The 17,472-nt window shown below is 56.0% G+C and overlaps 4 protein-coding genes across 4 annotated transcripts; all 4 read right to left on the bottom strand.

Annotated features, from left to right (window-relative positions):
- Positions 1–1,188: 1,188 nt before the first annotated feature.
- On the bottom strand, positions 1,189–4,074 carry LPMP_332250 (kinesin, putative; the record flags this gene model as incomplete). Its single annotated transcript, XM_010704014.1, has 1 exon — positions 1,189–4,074. The coding sequence occupies one exon, from the start codon at positions 4,072–4,074 to the stop codon at positions 1,189–1,191; it is 2,886 nt and encodes a 961-aa protein (XP_010702316.1).
- A 2,143-nt stretch (positions 4,075–6,217) lies between these two features.
- Positions 6,218–9,022, bottom strand: LPMP_332240 (hypothetical protein; the record flags this gene model as incomplete). The annotated part of the gene is made up of 1 exon (XM_010704013.1): positions 6,218–9,022. One exon carries the CDS (start codon positions 9,020–9,022, stop codon positions 6,218–6,220), a length of 2,805 nt encoding a protein of 934 aa, XP_010702315.1.
- Positions 9,023–13,398: 4,376 nt separating this feature from the next.
- Positions 13,399–14,046, bottom strand: LPMP_332230 (hypothetical protein; the record flags this gene model as incomplete). The annotated part of the gene is made up of 1 exon (XM_010704012.1): positions 13,399–14,046. The coding sequence occupies one exon, from the start codon at positions 14,044–14,046 to the stop codon at positions 13,399–13,401; it is 648 nt and encodes a 215-aa protein (XP_010702314.1).
- A 1,370-nt stretch (positions 14,047–15,416) lies between these two features.
- Positions 15,417–16,949, bottom strand: IPGAM (phosphoglycerate mutase, putative; the record flags this gene model as incomplete). Its single annotated transcript, XM_010704011.1, has 1 exon — positions 15,417–16,949. One exon carries the CDS (start codon positions 16,947–16,949, stop codon positions 15,417–15,419), a length of 1,533 nt encoding a protein of 510 aa, XP_010702313.1.
- Positions 16,950–17,472: the final 523 nt, after the last annotated feature.

Here is a 17,472-nt window from a genome sequence, read left to right as displayed (position 1 = left end):
CGCTCGGTGGCTGACATGATGAGGGCTGGCCGAGTGGGACTGGCTTGAACTCACAGGCGATATACTAAAGTCAGTTGACATCTTCCCCAACATAAGCAAGAGGAAAGAGAGCTGCCACGCCCATACGCCCGCGCGCCTCGGTCGGAAGTCACCAGACAAGAATAGCAGAGATTCCTTACAGAAGAGGCAAAACTCTTTCGCAGTGCGGAGGCGTCGGAAGAGCGGACATCCAACTTCGTGAGTGACGTGTGGGAGAAACAAGCTGGAGAGGAGAAAGGAAGAAAGTAGGCATCTATGGGTAACCCCTCCCAACACTGAAAAATGGCAAACCAGCCATCTGCACACCACCCCCGACCACACCAGCGCTTTCGCTCTCTCTCTCTCTCTCTATGGGGGCGGAAAGCCGATCTCTCACCAGCGAGGGAGAGGAGGAAAAGAGAAGCGGGGTGCAGCACTATTCACCCCTCTTGGGGAGAACGTATACTCTGTAGTAAAGAAAAGGGAAGCCAAAGGAAAAAAGGAAGATGCGCATCTACCAACAGTCTACCGCACGCACACGCGCAAGCAAACAAGAAGAAAAGGAGGAGAGGGAGGGGAGAAGAGTGCGCCGTGCAGGGCGAAAGATGGGGATGGTAGGGGGAGGGAAGAGGACACGGAGGAGAAGCAGCGTCAAGAAGTGCAGAAGAGAAACACAAAAACAAAAGGAAGGGCACATGCCCAACCGTCGACGAACAGCGAGGCGGACGTACAGGGAGCACACCAGCACGCGCATAAAAAAGGTCCATCCATGCCCAAAAAGGTTCCTTTGTTTTCACGGTTCGGCTCCCCACTCCACCTCTGCTTGAGGCGCCTTGCAGCAAATCACTATCATTAACACGTGTACCGCCACCACCACCACCGCCGCCGCCGCCTCTTCTGTCCTGGTACTACGAGCAGACTCGAAGAACAAAGGCTCCAACCAAGACACATGTCAAGCGAGGTGGTGAGAATAGCCCCGATAAAGAGCGCGTCGATGAAAAAGGCTATGACAGCGATGATACAAGGCAACCGCACAACGCCCTCGGAGGCGCTCAGGGCAACAAACCATGAGGGAAACGTGAACAAAAAAAGTACAGATGCGGCTCGGCCGGTGACACCCACGCGCGTACCGCACGAGCCTCGCCCACGTCACTAACAGTTACGACGCTCTCACGGGGGGGACATTGAGTGAGAGTTCGAGTGCAACGCGTAAAGTGCCCGCTCCACCACTGGGCGAGAGTTCTGCCGCTTCATCCTGCGCCGGGCGGCAATCCCGACTGGTGGGGACGAGCTCGGCTGATCCGACGCTGGCCGCCTGACCTCCTCTCCATCTGCCTCCTCATCCACGTCGAACGTCACATCGTCCTCCGCGACCACGGTGGACTTGTGCGCCCCACGAGACAACGTGGCAGCAGCGGTAGAGAACTTGGTCCGGCTCCAGTTCTCCTTCCCCATAGATGCCTGATACAGTTCTGCCAGGGACATGTTTTCCGTGTCGGCGGGGTTGTCGGACGCAGAGGCATGGTGGCACGGGTGCGCAGCAGTCGCTGCGGCGGAGCGGGGAGCGACACTCTGGTGCAGCCCTCCTACGTTGCTCTCTTCGGGGTCGCAGTACACAGCCGTCTTGTCAGCGCCTTTGCGGCCTTGTCGGCGACGCCGCTCGCTACTGCTGCTCACGCTACGATTGCTACGCCCGTGGGTAACCTCCTGCCGCCGCTGCGACTGCGCCTGCTGACTGCGGCTCGTAGATGCTACTGTGGAAGAGAGATGGTTGTTGCCGCCCTTGCGCTGAAGCTGCGCTTTGAGGCTGTCCAAGATGGAAAGCGCGTTCTTCACACCGTCCGCGTAGCTGGCCGAGCTGCGCCTGTCACGTGCCTCCACCTGCGCACTTGTCTCCATCTGCCGTAAACCAGCGCGCCCCTCTTCATTAGCCGCAGTGCCTCCACAACGTTGCGACGCGTTCGAGCCGGGTCCTGTGCCGGCAGTTTCGGTCAGTCGAGTAATGGTGACGCCGCCGGCGCCACTCTGCGGAGAGCGGCTACTGCCTCCACGGCTGCCACACGATATGCGAAGGCTCTCGCGAACACGGCGCAGACTTTCGCGGCGAACGCCGCGCCGCGCTTGCGCCATCAGCGCCTTTTCCTCACGCTCCAGGCGATGAATCCGTTCCTCCACCTCGCTGTCTGCAACGCCGCGGTAGTATTCGAGAAGATCCTCCTCTGACAAGTCGGACAAGTTTGGCCGCGGTTGAGGTGACACGGAAGCGGTGCCGCGCTTGCTGTCTTGCTGCTGCTGCTGTTGTTGTCTCCTCGCCTCCTCGATGTCATCTTTCACCATTTCGTGCGCCATCTTAAGGTCAGCCAACTCATCTCGAGCCTTCATCAGGGTCGTCCGAAGCTCCTTCATGTGCAGCGTGCGGTGCCCAGTATCGCACTCTTGCGACAACAGAATGGTAGGGAGAAGATGACGATATTGCTGGCACTCTGCCGTGTCGCTGCCGCCGCCGCCGCTTTCAACTAATTTTGCCTGCAGTGCTAACAATCCAGCTTGAATGAGGGGAACACTGCACGATGCGATGCGCTCAAAGCAGACGACCCACTCGTACTGGAGTCGTGCACGACGCGCCAGCTCTAGCTGAATTAGCACGTCCATTTCACTTCGCTGCTTCCGCCGCGCCTCGTAGAGCTGATACTCCCACCCTGCCAAACTCGTGTCGAGTAAGGAAACTTTGGCGCTGAGCTCGTCCTCCAGCTTCGTCATCTTCTCCTTTCGAAACTCGATCTCCGAGGCCACATTACGCTGCCGCTTGCGTTCGTTCTCGGCCAGCTCCTTGTTGCTGATACGCTGCCGTACCAAGTCATTCTGCTGATTATACAGTCGCCCGATGTGGTCGATGGCCATGGCGTGATCGTGCGCCACAAGCAGGCGCTGCGCGTTCGCCAGCGAGTGCAGGCAGTCGGACACTTGCGCCTGGTAGTTGCTGACAACGGAGCCCACAGTGCTGCTGCAGTAGAGGAAGCTGTCACGCAGCCCCCGCTGATACTCCGCCTCCGCCGACTCCTGCAGGCCTTCAATGAGCTGCCGTGCACCGTTGCTATACTGGTGAGTGAACAATGGTGGCATGTTCAGAACAACAACAGGGTCGTTCTTGATCTTCATTGCACGCTGCGTGAAGCGGAGTGTCGCGACGGTTTGGTCAAAGTTCTCGCGTGAGGGGTTCACGCAGCAGAGAATTAGCGTGATACCAGAGCCCCCGAGGCATGTGCGAAGGAGGCGCGTCAGCTTGGCGTCTCTGTAGGGCACGTAGGGTCGTCTCTCAACGATGGCGTCCACCACGTTCCCTAGAGTTAAAAGGCTGCGGTTGATGTGGCCACCCTCTCGAAGAGAGACGCCGACTGTGTTTGCGCGCGACGCCGACTCGGAGCCGGCCAGATCGACCAAGTTGAGGACACTCGTGCCAACGCGATTGTGCCGTTGTATTTCAAAGGTGAGGATGACGTGAGAGCGACTACTGTGTTCGTTCAGGTTGGTGACACCGTACTTGCGGTTCCGCTCCGCTGCCACCTGAAGCTGGATAAAGTCATCAAAAGTTTCTACGTCGATCATCCTCTTCTCAAAGAAGACGCCTCCGTCAGGGGCGTCGTGCAGCGCAAGCTCGCCTCGCTGAGGCTCTAGAAGATCCTTGACGGACTCGTTGTAGATCTCCGTGTAGAATGCCTGTATCTTCGCACCAGGAGTGGTACGCTTTAGCTCTAAGAGCAACTTTGCAGTCCGCGGCACCATGCCAGGATCGTGATCTACGCCGACCATGCTATGCGTCTTGCCGCTGCCAGTCTGACCATACGCCATGACGGTGACGTTCTTGCCATCAAACGCTGCGTGCACAACCGCCTCCATGCCGTGGAATATGGACTCATTTGTGCTGTTGTTCGGGTACACCTTGTTGTAGACGTAGCGGGTGTTGGGGTTGGCTGTGCTGTAGAGTACTGTTTCGGCACTGGACCATACAACGTTGGCCACGGACGGGCGAATGCGCACGTGCACCTCGATACTCATTGCCTTTATTCCGTCTAGAGCGGGGGGTGTATGCAACTTTTTTCTGTGTTCTTCTTCCTCAGTGCCCGTGATGTACCGCTGCAAGCGCCACTTCTTTGGGGGTGGTGCTTCTTCGCCGTCGTATTCTTGGAAACCCCACTCGCATCGAAGAGGAACGCCGCCCTGTGTAAAGACGGCTGCGTGTGTGCGGGAGGGGAACTAAGCTCTGCCTGTTTGTTGAGTAAGTATCTGTGCGGGTAGAGGAATTCGCCACGGCATCAAACATCAGCCGCCGAGGAAGATGGAAAAAAAAAAGTGAAAGAAAAGGCGAGAGAACGAGAGAAACAGGCAAAGTTGAGTAGCCCTCAAGAGCGAGGTGCAGCAGTGTCGCACCAGCATCAACAGCTGCGCTGGGAAAGAGCAAGCGCTCCTGTAGTTTACCTTGATGCGTGGTAGGCAAACACCCGCAGCTGCATGCACGCGTACGTGTCACACGTGCGAGTATAAACATGCACGCATGCAGGCATCCAGAGCGCAGGTTTCAATGAGGTGCTTTTCTCCTTCTTGCCAGACTTCGCAGTAGTCAAATAAGCCGTATAGACATGTGCAACTTGAATGCACTTGTAATATGTTGCCGCCTCCTTCGTCCCTAGAGCTGCAACGTGGATGTGCCAGTGCGCGACTCTGTGTATCAGTGTGAGTTCACCCTTTGTCATCTCTCATGAACTCGCTGCCCCCCCCCTCCTCCTCACCTCGATAGCTGGGCACCAGTGCGCGTTTCTCATACTCCGTGGGGTCACACGTGACTCTTTTTTTTTGCCTTTGTTTGGGCAGTTGTGGTGCTTCGCTTTTAACGCACAATACGAGAAGACACAGAGAGGAAGAGGAAGAGGGCGTGCAGAGAGAAGAAGGCCAAACAATATGCCACAGCCACACACATACACATACATACGGAGAATCTGGAAAAAAAAAACTGAGGAGCCGGTGTCCGGCAGTAAACTAACACGAAGCAAGTAAAGGGTATGGCAGGTAGAGGGATGGAGGGAGGCAGTGAAACGTCGCGGGTCGCAGCCTCACTCCACCTCTCCACTTCCCTTCCCACCAATCATCACCCCATTCACACACACACACACTTGCGTCAATCGACGCTTTCTTCTTCTCAAACGCTGGATACCTTTTTTTCGTCATGCCTTGGTCACGGAAAACACTGCGAGAGCAACAGTCGCGGCATCTCCGTCCAATTACCACCACCGCCTCCGTACAGGCAACTAGCGTAGCTGCACCATCATCTGATGCACGCGCGCGACTGATAAAAGAAGAAAAGATCAAAGCTGAAAGGGAGAGAGGCGCAACTAGTAGCGTGAAAAACACGAAAGAGAACGAGAGACAGAGAGAGACAGAGACAGCGATAAAAAGAGAGATGCCTACGCAACGCTTTCTGGATGGAATACGCGAGGTATATGAAGAGCAAACACTCTAGTGACGTGCCTCCTCCCCTTCCCCCTCTGTGCTCAGAAGACGCAACAGGGACGAAAGACAAACAAGCACACATACACACACACACACACACAAAGCAGGAGAGCGCGTCCACGCAAACAGAGGCACAATCGCCGCGAGTGAGAAGAGGGCGCGCAAAAAAAGGCAGGCAAAAGAAGGAAAAGACATAAAGGAGAGGAGTGGCGAAGGAAAGAAGGGGAGAGAGGGGGGAGAGGGGGGGAGGCAACATAGCACGCGTCAGCAGCACGTGCTTGAATCGTGTCGCCTGCTCTCTCTCTCTCTCTTCGTTTGTTTGTGTACCTGGTGGTGTACCTACGTGAGCAACAGAAAGTGGTACAGGAGAAGGAGAAGTGAAACACAAGGCGTAGCTGCTGCACAGACAACAAGGCCGCCCGCACACAAGCAGCGCCAACCATCTTTCGTGAAGTACAAAAAAAAAAAGAAATGTACGGGGCCAAAACAAAACATCTAAGCGATTCAAAGTGAACAAAAACAAGCGCGGCACCCTCGGCAGTTGCCTCCCTTCCACTGACAAGACACGCACAACGAAAGACAGAGAACACGTGCACGCGCACTGCGGCCCTGCATGGTGGTCAGTGAATGCTGCTCTTTCCTTCTCCTACATCAGCGGGAGAAAATCAACCACAAAGACACGTCGCATTACAACTCAGGGTGTTTTTTGCAAGGGACGCGTGCTAAAGGGCAGCGGCATGTCAGGGTGAGGTGAACTAGTGTTCGGTCTTGCTGAGGCCTCCGCGTTTGAGGCGCTCCCGTGACCTGGAGGTCCACTTCGCCAATGACCTCCGGAAGCGCCACCCATGCCAGCCTCAGCCTCGCCACCCGCGCCAGCACCGCCGGCGGGGGTGATGACTGGCATAAACTGCAGCGTTGAGCCTGGAGGCAGCTGGTAGACGCGGTCACCAATCGTAACCGTCTGCGGGAACGGGAATGGGGGTGGCATCACGGGTATACCCTGTTGCGGCAACGCCAAATTCAGCGGTGGCGGTGGCGGAGCTCCAGCACCCATGGCAGGAGCCATAGTCCCCCCCACCATCCCGGCCTGTGACGACGGCGGCGGCACGCCTGCGTGCATGCAGTTTGACGATGGGGAGGGCATATTGAAGCCCCACGGCATCGGGTACGGCATGGCATTCCCAACGCAGCCCATAACAGCGGCTGACATCATTGGCATGCCGCCAAAGACGGGTGATGGATACTGCGTCAGCATTGGCGGATAGGGCGCGACACTGCCTCTAGCAAACTCACCTCCTGCACCGCCGTGCGGATAGCCCGGAGTCTCTGGTGCAGCGGCGCTGCCGCTCCCAACGCCAGTGACCGCTTGTGCAGGCATGCGTCGACCCACGTGCAGGACGGGCCAGTCACGCAAAGAAGCATCGCTGGCCCGCAGAGTAGCAATGTCCTGCGCTGAGTGACCTACCCATGCTCCTCGTGAGGTGCACAGCACACGATGATGGTAGTTAAGCGCGATGAGGATGTCGCTTTCGTCGAGGTTTACTGTGGCACAGCTGTCCACCATGTTCTTGGCTGCGCTGCTTGACGAAGCCCCACCTGGAGGGTCACTCACGGTAGAGATACCGCCGCCGCCGCCGATGATGTGGATGTGAGAAGGAGGCAACGTAATGCTCATGAGTGAAAAAAGCCACGAGACGTAGTCTGGGGTCGTCTCGGTTGGCAAAGCAGCAACGAACAGCACCGTGTGGTGCGCTGCTGAGCTGCCGGTGATTGAGGACATACCTGAGGAGGACGACGCTGTCGTTCTGAGGTGTGGCATTGCGTCGCTGTGCAAGTACGCGTGGAATGTCACGCGCTGTAGATCCAGCGCCTTGGCAGCGGACGGCGGACTCGGCATCCGCGCATCCCCGACCATTGACTGCGTTGATGGTGACGACTGCTCTGACAAGACGGCACTAGAAGGGTAAAGGGTGGTGCTGCTCACTCTGGTAGGCAGGCTTCCAGCCACTAGAACGGCGTCCACCCCCATAGAGCTAGAGACGCTAGACGTCGTGTACGACGGCGGTTGCAGGCTGCCTGGCATACCAGAAGGCGAGGCGTGTGAGGTGCCGTATTGAGGTGGCGGCACGCTCCCATACGGGGGTGGCATGGCTCCCCAGTGCTGGTTTGATAAATTACTCTCCGTGCTGGCAGACGAAGTGCGCGCGTGGCGGTGGCCCCCGCTGCCACCAGCCGCTGCCCCTCCCACGACACTACTGTGCGCGAGTGTGCCGCTGCCGCCATCCTCGCGCTGGCCGTGGTGATGGCTGAGACTGTAGGCACGCTCAATCACAACAGGGTGCGTCGGTCCTCGCACGCGGCCCCCTGTAACATCAACAATGTCCTTTGACGCAATAAGCTCTTTCATTACCTCAGGCGATGGTGACACATAGATGCCTTCCTCCGCGCAGTAGATTCGCTGATTCATACGCAAGAGCGCCTGCACATCGGCGTCTTTGGCAACGAACACAGACGCGCACCCCGTTGGTGCCACATTCGAGCGCCCATTCTTCGTCTTGCGATGAATAAGAATGCTGGACGGGCTCAGGCGCACGCCGCAGGCGACCTGGAAGATCCAGCTGACCATGTGGCGTCCGCTTTGAATGACCTCGTAGCGCAGGCCGCCCAGGAACAGCTTCGTGCCTGAGCTATGCGACGACGCCGGTGCCGCTGCAACGGTCGATGACGGCGCTGCTGGCGGCCCTTCCGTCGGTACCTGCGACGGCGACCAGGGGGATAAAGCACCGACGCTGCCTGACTGATCCTCAGCGGTGCTGTCATCTCCCACCGAGGTCGGCGCGCCACCGGTGCCAGCCGAGGCGGCACCACTGCCTGTCGCAGCAGTGTGGACCTTCTCCTTCTCCTCAATCGGCGGAGCTGTCATCGCTATCTGCTGTTTGATCACCTCAGAGGGTGGGTAGCGGTAAAACTTCGTGTCAAGCCGCTCAGCGTGCCTCTCGATATTTTTCAGCAGCGACGCCAGGTAACCGGCGTCCTCCTCGTCTTTGCCGTCAGTGAAGCTTTCGAGTTTTAGCTCGGTGGACATTTTAGTGTGGCTTGCGCGCCTCAACCCGCTATCCTCGCCATTGCTAGTCTGAGCTACCAGTGATAAGCTCCGCTGCATATCATCGATGTCATCGGTGTCGATGTCAGCGTACGTGCCGTCGACCTTGGGAAAGAGCTGGTAGCTCGGCGTGAGGTAGGCGTGCGCGCCGCCGCCGATGCCAAACGCCGCCTTGCAGAAGCCACCAGCTCCGCTGCTGATGTCGGAAATCGGGTACATTGAGTCGTTCAGCTGCGCCATGCGCTGCTCAAAGTGCTGCGCAGTGGCGGACTCCACGCTGGTGTAGCTCCGCCCGCCAGTCGAACATGTCTCGTCCTCTTCGTTGTGCTGATTTACCACCCCTGCACCTACGGCGCCGGCGCCATTGCCACTGTCGTGCTGGTCACGAAAAAGCATCAGCGTCTCCCTCTCTTCAGACACGCACTGCCAATGAGCGAAAGTAGCGTCGAGCACACCCGCCAGCAACCCACGTGTGCAGAAAAGAAGCCAACACGATGGCGACACGAGCGAAAGGAGGAAGAGACGAACCAATAAGAATAATAATCAATGACGAAGAATCAGCAGGGGAAAGATGAAGGGAGGGGGAGGGGCCAGTAAACACGAGAAGAGCACGGAAGAAGAAAAACCGAGATGAGTCGCGTCGTGACTTCCCCCCCTCCCCCTGCAACAGGGATCAACAGCAACGCACACGCGCACACGCACGCAAGAGTAAGAGAAAACAGCGGGTATAGCCCCGACCCACGACGACAATAACGAATGGAAAAGTGAGAAAGCGAAGCAGCAAAGGAGAAGAGCGAAAGAAAAGATCGCACAGAGACAGAAGAAACGTAAGGCGGAAAGGGAAAAAGAGAGGGCGTGTAGCTTTCCGTGGGTGGCACGAAGCGCGAGGAGGAAGACAAGAGGGGAAAGTTGGGGAAAAGGGAGAAGCGTGGGAAGAAGAATAAGCAAAAAAAAAAAAAAGACGTGGTGACGTGAGAAAATGAAAGGTTTGCGAGAGAAGAAAAAATGCGCGCAACAGCTACAGACATTCACAGACTTCGAGTAAAACAGAGAAAGGGGGAGGGACGAAGGTGTTGATAGACGTCTACCAACGGGCGGCGACAAGTGGGGGATTGAGGAACTCCAAAGGGGAAAAAAAAAGAAAGGAAAGATGATGATGAAAAGTTCACAGCTGGGAAACAAACAGAACACACACACACGACCGCATGCCCACACACGCTCAACTCAACAGTCGTCACAGCGACGCGGGCACCAAACCAGCACACGCACACCGCCTCAGAAGAAAATGGTGGAAATGAAGAAAGAAAAGAGAGAAAAGGAGGAAAGCGAGAAAGCGCGAGAGGGAGGGCGATCGTGGATCAGAAACGAAGGGGAAGAGAGAAGAGAAAGGAGGGGGGCCTTCTTTCCTTCTTTTGCTTGCCTGTCTGTTTTAGGTGTGTGCGTGTGCTGAACCGGTTTTTGGGGGGGTAAAAGATTTACTCCGCGCTTTTCTTCGTCACTGCAGCACTGAGGGGGAGGGGGGAGGGAGAAGGCAAAAAGGGAAAACAAGAAAAGAAAGATAACGAGAGCGAGAGGGGGAAGACGAACCGCTAGCAGAGGACGACTCTGAAGAAGTGCTCGGGGGCTGTACCAACGTAGAAAAGTACCACAAGACAAGAGGGAGCGCAGCAACACTGGGAAGGGTAGGAGCACAAGACCAGGCAAAAGGAACGGAGAAGAAGTAGAAAAGCGTGTCCTGCCACCACCAGCTGGGAGTCGCGGCAAGAGAAGTTGCCTGTGGCTTGGCGCTGGTGTGTAGCGCGTTCCGGCTTTAAGTGTAGGTGCGCAAGAGAGAAAGAGAGGGGGTGGGTAGGGAAAGCACCAAAGTTAGCACGAAAAGACCAAACTCTCCAACACACACCAGGAAAAGGCTGAAATAGCAGACGACTCGAGCAAGAGAATGAAGCTAGGAAAGGGGGGGAAGAAAAAGCTGAAAGGGCGAAAACAAGTGAAAGCGGGAAAACTCGTATGTGGGCGTGGTCGCCAAACCTTCGTTCTCCCTCGTGCGTCACGAAACACAGAACAATGGAGAGAAGCGACAGCGGTGCAACAACAACACAGGCAGTGATCCCCAGCAGTCCCACGCTCAGGCGCACCGAAGAGGCAAAAGAGAGGAGGAAGACAAAGAAGAAAAGCGAGGAAGAAGAAGACGGGCGCCAGTACCCACACAAGATGATGATGAAAAACGCCAATAAAGCACCCGGCCACACACCACACAGAAGCCAAAAAAGGGAGAAGACAGAGTGCCAGAAAAAAAAAAAAAGCAAAAATGAGAAGAAAACAAAGGAAGAAAATAAAAGATAAAATGACAGAGACAAAGGAACTCAATATAGTGGCGTGAAGCGCGGCTTATATATATATATATATATATGTGTGTGTGTGTGTGTGTGTGGGTGCGTGCGTGCGCGCGCTTGGGTGTAAACAACAGCCTCTTGTCGGCTTGCTTGGGATGGTTAGAAGTGTAAAGGTGAAACAGTGGGGGAAGTGGCGGCAATAGTGGGAGGGTAGGAGGAAAGGGGGGGGTCTGCGTATATGTGCGGATGCGTGGCAATTCTTCGTAGAACGGAAAAAAAATGTGACAGAAAAGACGAAATGGACGGGAAGAGATGATGAGAAGGCGGAAAGAAAGGAAGCGGCAGCGGCGCCTCTGTGCACACTTGCGATGTGAAGCACAACAGACAAAAGAAAAGAAGGGAATGTGTAGAGCACAACAAAGAAAGAAGGCAGAGGAAAAACACCTCTTCGCTCTTTTTTTCTTCCTCCGTCGGTGCCTATAGAATTACATGCACTTGAGTGCGCCGTGTGTATTTGTCCGCGTTAATACAGCCGACACCCTCTGTCTCGGCCTCGTTCCTTCGCTTTTCTCGTTTACTTACGTCTCCGCTTTTTCCTCCGTTCGCTCGCTTGCCGTCGCGTGTGCGCAGAAGTGAAAACGCCCACAAGCTCAGCGCTTGCTCCGCTCTTTCTCTTTTTTGCACCTTACCTGAGGAGAGGTTGGGTATCGGCACGCACGCCTGTGCTTCAAGTTGCAGAGCAAAGCCCACTGTTGGTGGGTTTTCTCCTTTATGCTTACGTGTGCTCCGGGTCGCCCTTTTCTTCGGTTTACACCCTCCGACCGACCACGAGGAGAGGTGTAAGAAGAAGGTGGTGGTGGAAGGGGAAAAAAGAGAGGGTTAGAAGGGGGGGCAGTGCGTTCTCTCCTCACCTTTGTTTGTCGCTTCTCTTTTACAAATAACCCCGGCAAGTATGGCAGCTATGCTACGCTTCCCTCACCCCTCTTTTACCCTCTCCCTCGCTTTATGTTATTTGTGCGAATGCCAAGGGTAGGCAGACGCCAGTGCTTCTCCCTCTTTCGTGTGTGTGTGTGTGAGTGTGCGCGGTGGTTGCTCGCACTTTTTCACTCGAGCAGTTCTGTTTCTTTATTGTCGCCAAGACGTCTTTGCTGTTGTTTGGTGTATGAGCGAGTGCTGTTCGGGGTATAAATCGTGCGCGAAGAGACGGTCTGCACCGCACCTCGATCCCGCAAACACACACACACACCCACACACTCTCTCCCGCTCAGTTCTCTCGCTCCAATACTAAGTTGCTTAGCTTCTGTTTTTTTCTTTCCAAAAGACAAGTGGCTCAGCACTTAACACACAAAAAAGTGCAAGAGGAGCGTGAATGGCGATACTGACGTGAAAAGAAGACAGAGCGAGAGGCAGAAATATAACGCGTTTGTGTGACTCGATGTGCAGCGTGCGGTTATGGGAGTGGGCAACGGTGTGGATTAGGCGAGGCGAACGAAAAGGAATAGAAAATGGAAACAGGGAAAAAAAGATGGAAAGACGAAACGGCGCCGTTGCAGAAAGCGGACGCTCAGCTGCTAAAGGTGTCGGAAAGAGAGGGCCCTCTTTGGTGCCGAGGCCGTGTGCTGCTGCAATGAGGAAAAAAATGGCAGTAAGGAAAGGCGACCTGCGTCAATGGACAGTGAATGGGTGTGTGGGTGTGGGTTTGCTTAAATTTGTGAGCAGCTCTCAGTTGCATATGGGTACGCAGCGCGTGCGTGTACAGAGAAGGGTGAAGAAGGAAATATAGAATCAAAGCAGCACGCGGCACCACGTATGTTTCGCATGTGCGCTGATGAGCACAGAAAGGCGCAGACGCACACGAGAAAGCGAGAAGGGAGAGAGGGAAAAGGGGGAGGCCGGTGAAAGAGAGAAGTGGAGAGCGACAAGAGAACGCAGACGCAAGAGTACAGTTTAGCATCAATTGCTCATTTCATTCGTTTGTTTGCGCACGCTGACTTCCCTCGTTGTGAGTAACGTGAGCTCACATCGAGGAAAAATAGAAGCGCAGAGGACAGCACAGGTTGGAAGGCACCACAACTGAGCTACCACTCCACTCTCGGTGGCAGTGCCTGCAAGTAAGCACACATACTCGCACCTACATGCAATCGATATCATCCTTTCGTTACTGATGCACACGTGTGCGTGTGTGCGTGAGGGGAGGGGGTTAAACGACTTTTACAGCTGTGGCGTCATCCTTCACGGAGGCGGGCAGGCAACAGAGAGAATAAGAGGCGTGGGCAGAGAAGTGGAAAGCAGAATGTCACGTACCCCTAACATATGGGCTGGGATATGTCGGCATCTCCTCTCGCCTCTCAAGCGCTTCGCAGCAGCCACTCGCACTTGAATGTGGCAGGTGCACAACGCCAACCCTTCATTGCCAGGATGAGATCCTGGGCAAAGACTTCATCGACCCTCCACCTCCGCAATTACGCGGATCACCTCAATACAAAATTCCTTGAAATCCGCGTTGTTATACTGGGCAGCCTCTAGCGCGTCCAACCGGGAGCGACTACTGTCAATCGTTTTGATGAGCTTCTGCAATGACGGACTGCACAGAGCACTTCGCACCCGCGGGTGGCCTTCCAAGGCACAGAGATGCTTCTCCTGTAGGGTATACACTGCGCCAGCGTCTCCAGCGTACTCCTCCGGTGCCGGGGGCTGCGGTCCAGCACCAACAGTCTCGTTTTCCTCCAACACTTCTGTCGCGGTTTTTGCCGAGTCCTCCACAGACGGCGGAGTCGATGACGGCGCGTCGTGCTCTGAGCGGTGAGCGGCAGCGGCCCTCTCGTGCGGCGTATTTAAGAAGACGTCCGCCTCGGCCTCGGCGCGCCGCCGCTTCTCCGGGCGCTCCATCTCGGGGAGCTGGGCGGCCACCACGGTTTCACAGAGATAAGCAAGCGACGACGTCGTTGCATTGCCTTGTGCCACCTCCGCTGCAGCCTCTGCTCTCGGCATGCGGTGTTTCTTGTAGCACTTCGAGGAGCAGTAGGCAGAGCGGCACGTTCGGCACCGATAGCTTGCCTTGTCAGCTTCACAGACGATACACTTCATTTTCGTGCTCAAGTAAGTCATCAAAATACTCTCGCCTCGGTGACCGTGAAACTCGCTTCTCCTCAGCGTCTGTCAGTCCGGGCACGTATGGCACCTCTGTACCTTGGTACGTGCCTTCGGCAATGCCCTTGACCTTTTGGGTATATATTGATCTGTAGGGAGGTGTGTGGGGGGGGGGGGGGGCGTGCGTGCGTGCACGAACATCACCGAGGCGCATACACGCGGGTGGAAGGAAATAAAACAGAAAAGAGCAACGGCGTTTTCGCGGGCGCCGTAAGAGGAACAAATTAAGAGCGAAAAGGTGCAGCAGTAAGTCATGGCATGATGACAGTGGGGACGGGCACACACTCCATCAAGTGAGGAGCAGTCGATAAGAGGGAAAACGCAAAGTGCCAGTATCTCCGTCTGGGCAGAGTCGCCAAAGCTAAGATGGTGAAGACGAAGGTTGAGGAAAAGGCGGAAATCCGCCAACGGAGGTAAGACCCTCTTTTTCTCCTGGCTGCACTGTCTCTCTCGCCTTCCGTTAGTCACCAGTAAGGGAGAATGAACAGCAGCGTACAGGTGTAGTAGAGAAGGGATTCAAAGATAGGATCAACAAATCACACGCCTGCCACCACCACTGCCAAGCCTTCTCGCATGTCTACCGAGATACGCACAGAAGGCTGAGAAAGACATCGAGAGAACTGACAAACAGCACGGCGCCTCATCACCGTTCACTTGCCGTGGATGTCGCTCGCTCTCTCGCTCTCGCTCATCCATTTCACTCCTCTGGAGTTCGCGTGCTCGCGTGTGGTGCGTCTCATGGCTCACCAAACGGGTCACAAAAACAGAAAAAAGGCAGAGAAGAGAAACCAAAGCACCTTGACAAGGAGTCGACTTGGTAAAGAGTGAGGACCACTGGAGACTAAACCAGGAGAAGGAATGACGAGTGAGAGGCTGTTGTGGAAGACGCGAATGAGTGAATGAAAAGGAGAGAGGGAGACAATGTCCAGCAACACCATCACCAACCTCCCTTCTCCCTGCCCCTTCCCTCCCTCCCTCCATCCCCTCCCCCGATCGCAAAGACGTGAAACAGCAAGAAGTCCAGGCACACCAAGAAAAATGTGTGCACGTCCGTCACTCAAATGGGAGAGATGAATGGCCATGATGCCGAGTGCCTCCGTCTCTCCAGCAGTGGCGTCGCTCATCCACTCAAACACCCTCCCACCTCTCTCTCTCCGCCGCTTTACACAAGGCCGCTCTCGTGAGGAAAACAAAAATGCCTTTAAGCAGTTCATCAGCTGTACGATACAGAAGGAAAAGGGCAGACAAAACCCAAAAGATGGGCATTGTCACGGCACGCAAGAGCTCACAGAGACACACGCTACGGCTCACATGTACGGGGCGCCGGAGCTCATGGAGCCCAGCAGCTGCTTGTTGCGGTACTTGTATCCGTTGAACTCATTCAGGGACAGCGGCAGGTTCATCGACTCCACACAGCACTCATCCAGACGGAAGCAGCTGCGATGGTGCAAGCGAGTCAGGGTGCACAGTGACCCAGGCGGCGGCGACTTCATCTTGTGGAACGTATCCACCGTGAGATAGAACCAGCGCTTGATAAACATGCGCATTGTCAACCCGTGGGTGATGATGACAACGTTTGTATCCATCGGGAACTCGACGCGCTCACGCTGAAACGCATCGAGAAAGGAGGTGATGCGGTCACAGACATCCGCGCCGCTCTCGCCAAAGGGAAAGCGATAGAAGAACCTGCCGTATCGCTCACGCTCTACAAGGTGATGCATGAGCTCATCCACGCTCGTGTAGCGGCCAATGTCGCCGTCTCGAAGTCGAACATCTTCGCGGACGCCAATGATATTATTACTTGTTCCGCTGTTCAGCACAAGAGATGGGTCGCGATGGAGACAGCACGGCGTGTCGGGGAAAGTCACGTTGGTAGAGGTCGATGAGGAGGTCATCGCGAGTGCAGGTGAGATGCCTGCCTCGTTCGCCGGTGCTGTGGCAGAGTTAGGCATCAAGGGCTCTTCGACCCCGGCCGCGGATACGATACCCGCGCTTTCCTCCTCCCACCACTCCTGCGAGTGCGACAGCCCACTCAGTCTAGCCGCATCAAAGCCCTGCAGCACATACCGCAGCGACTGCCGAGATCGGATGTAGGGAGAGTAGTAGAAATACACCGGATCGTCGCCAATCAACTCACTCAGCGCACGTCCCGCTGCGATTGCCTCACGCTTTCCCTCCTCTACCAATGGAATGCGCCAGTCGGGCGTCTGCACGTACGTGCTCACATCTTCGTTGGCCTCGCTGCGGCCGTTCCGAATTAGAATAATGCGCTTGACCGGTTCTGTGAAGCGGGACACCGAGTAAAGCAGCGAGTGCGACGCGCCTGTCTCTTGCGAATTGGCGGCCTCCGACGGCTCTGCTGCAGAAGAGAATGCAGTGGACACTGACGCATCGTGAAGAGACTCCGGCGCAGCCCCATCAGCATCTCTTGGGGTGCCGGCGGTTGAAGATGAAGACTGCACTGAGGGTGGCAACGACGGTGCGGCAGCTTCCTTTGAGGAAGCAGAAGACGCGGAGAGAGTAGGCGTGGGCATCAAGGAGGACGTGTTGTGGATGTTCTTTCCCTGACTGCAGCCCTGGTTACTACTGGTGAAGAACATCCGCGATGCGGCAGCGCAAGAGGAAGAGTGCGCACCAGCAAGCGCTGTCGCTAACGTGGGCTCCTGCTTTTCTGAGGCCTGGGTCAACGCAGTTGGCTCTGGCGTTGCATCGACAGCAGAGTCAGGGTGGCTTGCTCGAGAAAGCGCAGCTCGAGACAGGGGGGCGGAGCTTGAGGAGGCCGTCAGTGACTGCCGGCGTGCAAGCTGGCGCTGTGAGGTGCTGCGAATCGAGATGGACATGCGTTGCTCGCCATTTGGCTTGCGAGTTGAAACCCAGCAGGGTGTCGAGCTTTCCACAGTGCAGTCCTCAAGCAGATGTGTCGCAGTATCCAGTGGCACCGCAGAAGATGGCGGCGCTGGAAGCGGTGGCGAGGACGATGTGCTGTCCTTCGACAACCCCGAGGAGGACGCGCACCGATGCGAAGAAGTGAGTGTCATGGACATCAGTGATGCAGCTGTACCGAGCCACGCCACGCGGGCTGCTCGAAAGGCGCCGTGGCAACGGCCAGAGAATACCCTGCTCGGCGCTCGAGAAGTGCGTGCGCATGACGTCAGCACGTGCTGTAGCGCATGCGGTGCAAGTGCAGTGTGCGCTACAGACGCCATGTTCTACTTCCTTTTACCACTTTTGTCCACACTGGGGCGGCGCGCACAGGCGCACACGCGCCAACGGAGCCGCACGTACGCTCCGAGGCGATCACAAGTTCACGCAAGGTAAGCGTAATAGCCAGGCGGCAGATAGAGGGAGATGGCACCAGCAAAA

Source organism: Leishmania panamensis (genome assembly GCF_000755165.1).
Source record: "Leishmania panamensis strain MHOM/PA/94/PSC-1 chromosome 33 sequence".
Taxonomy (NCBI): Eukaryota; Euglenozoa; class Kinetoplastea; order Trypanosomatida; family Trypanosomatidae; genus Leishmania; species Leishmania panamensis.
The sequence above is the reverse complement of the archived record's forward strand: the minus strand, read 5'-3'. Positions and strand labels throughout refer to the sequence as shown.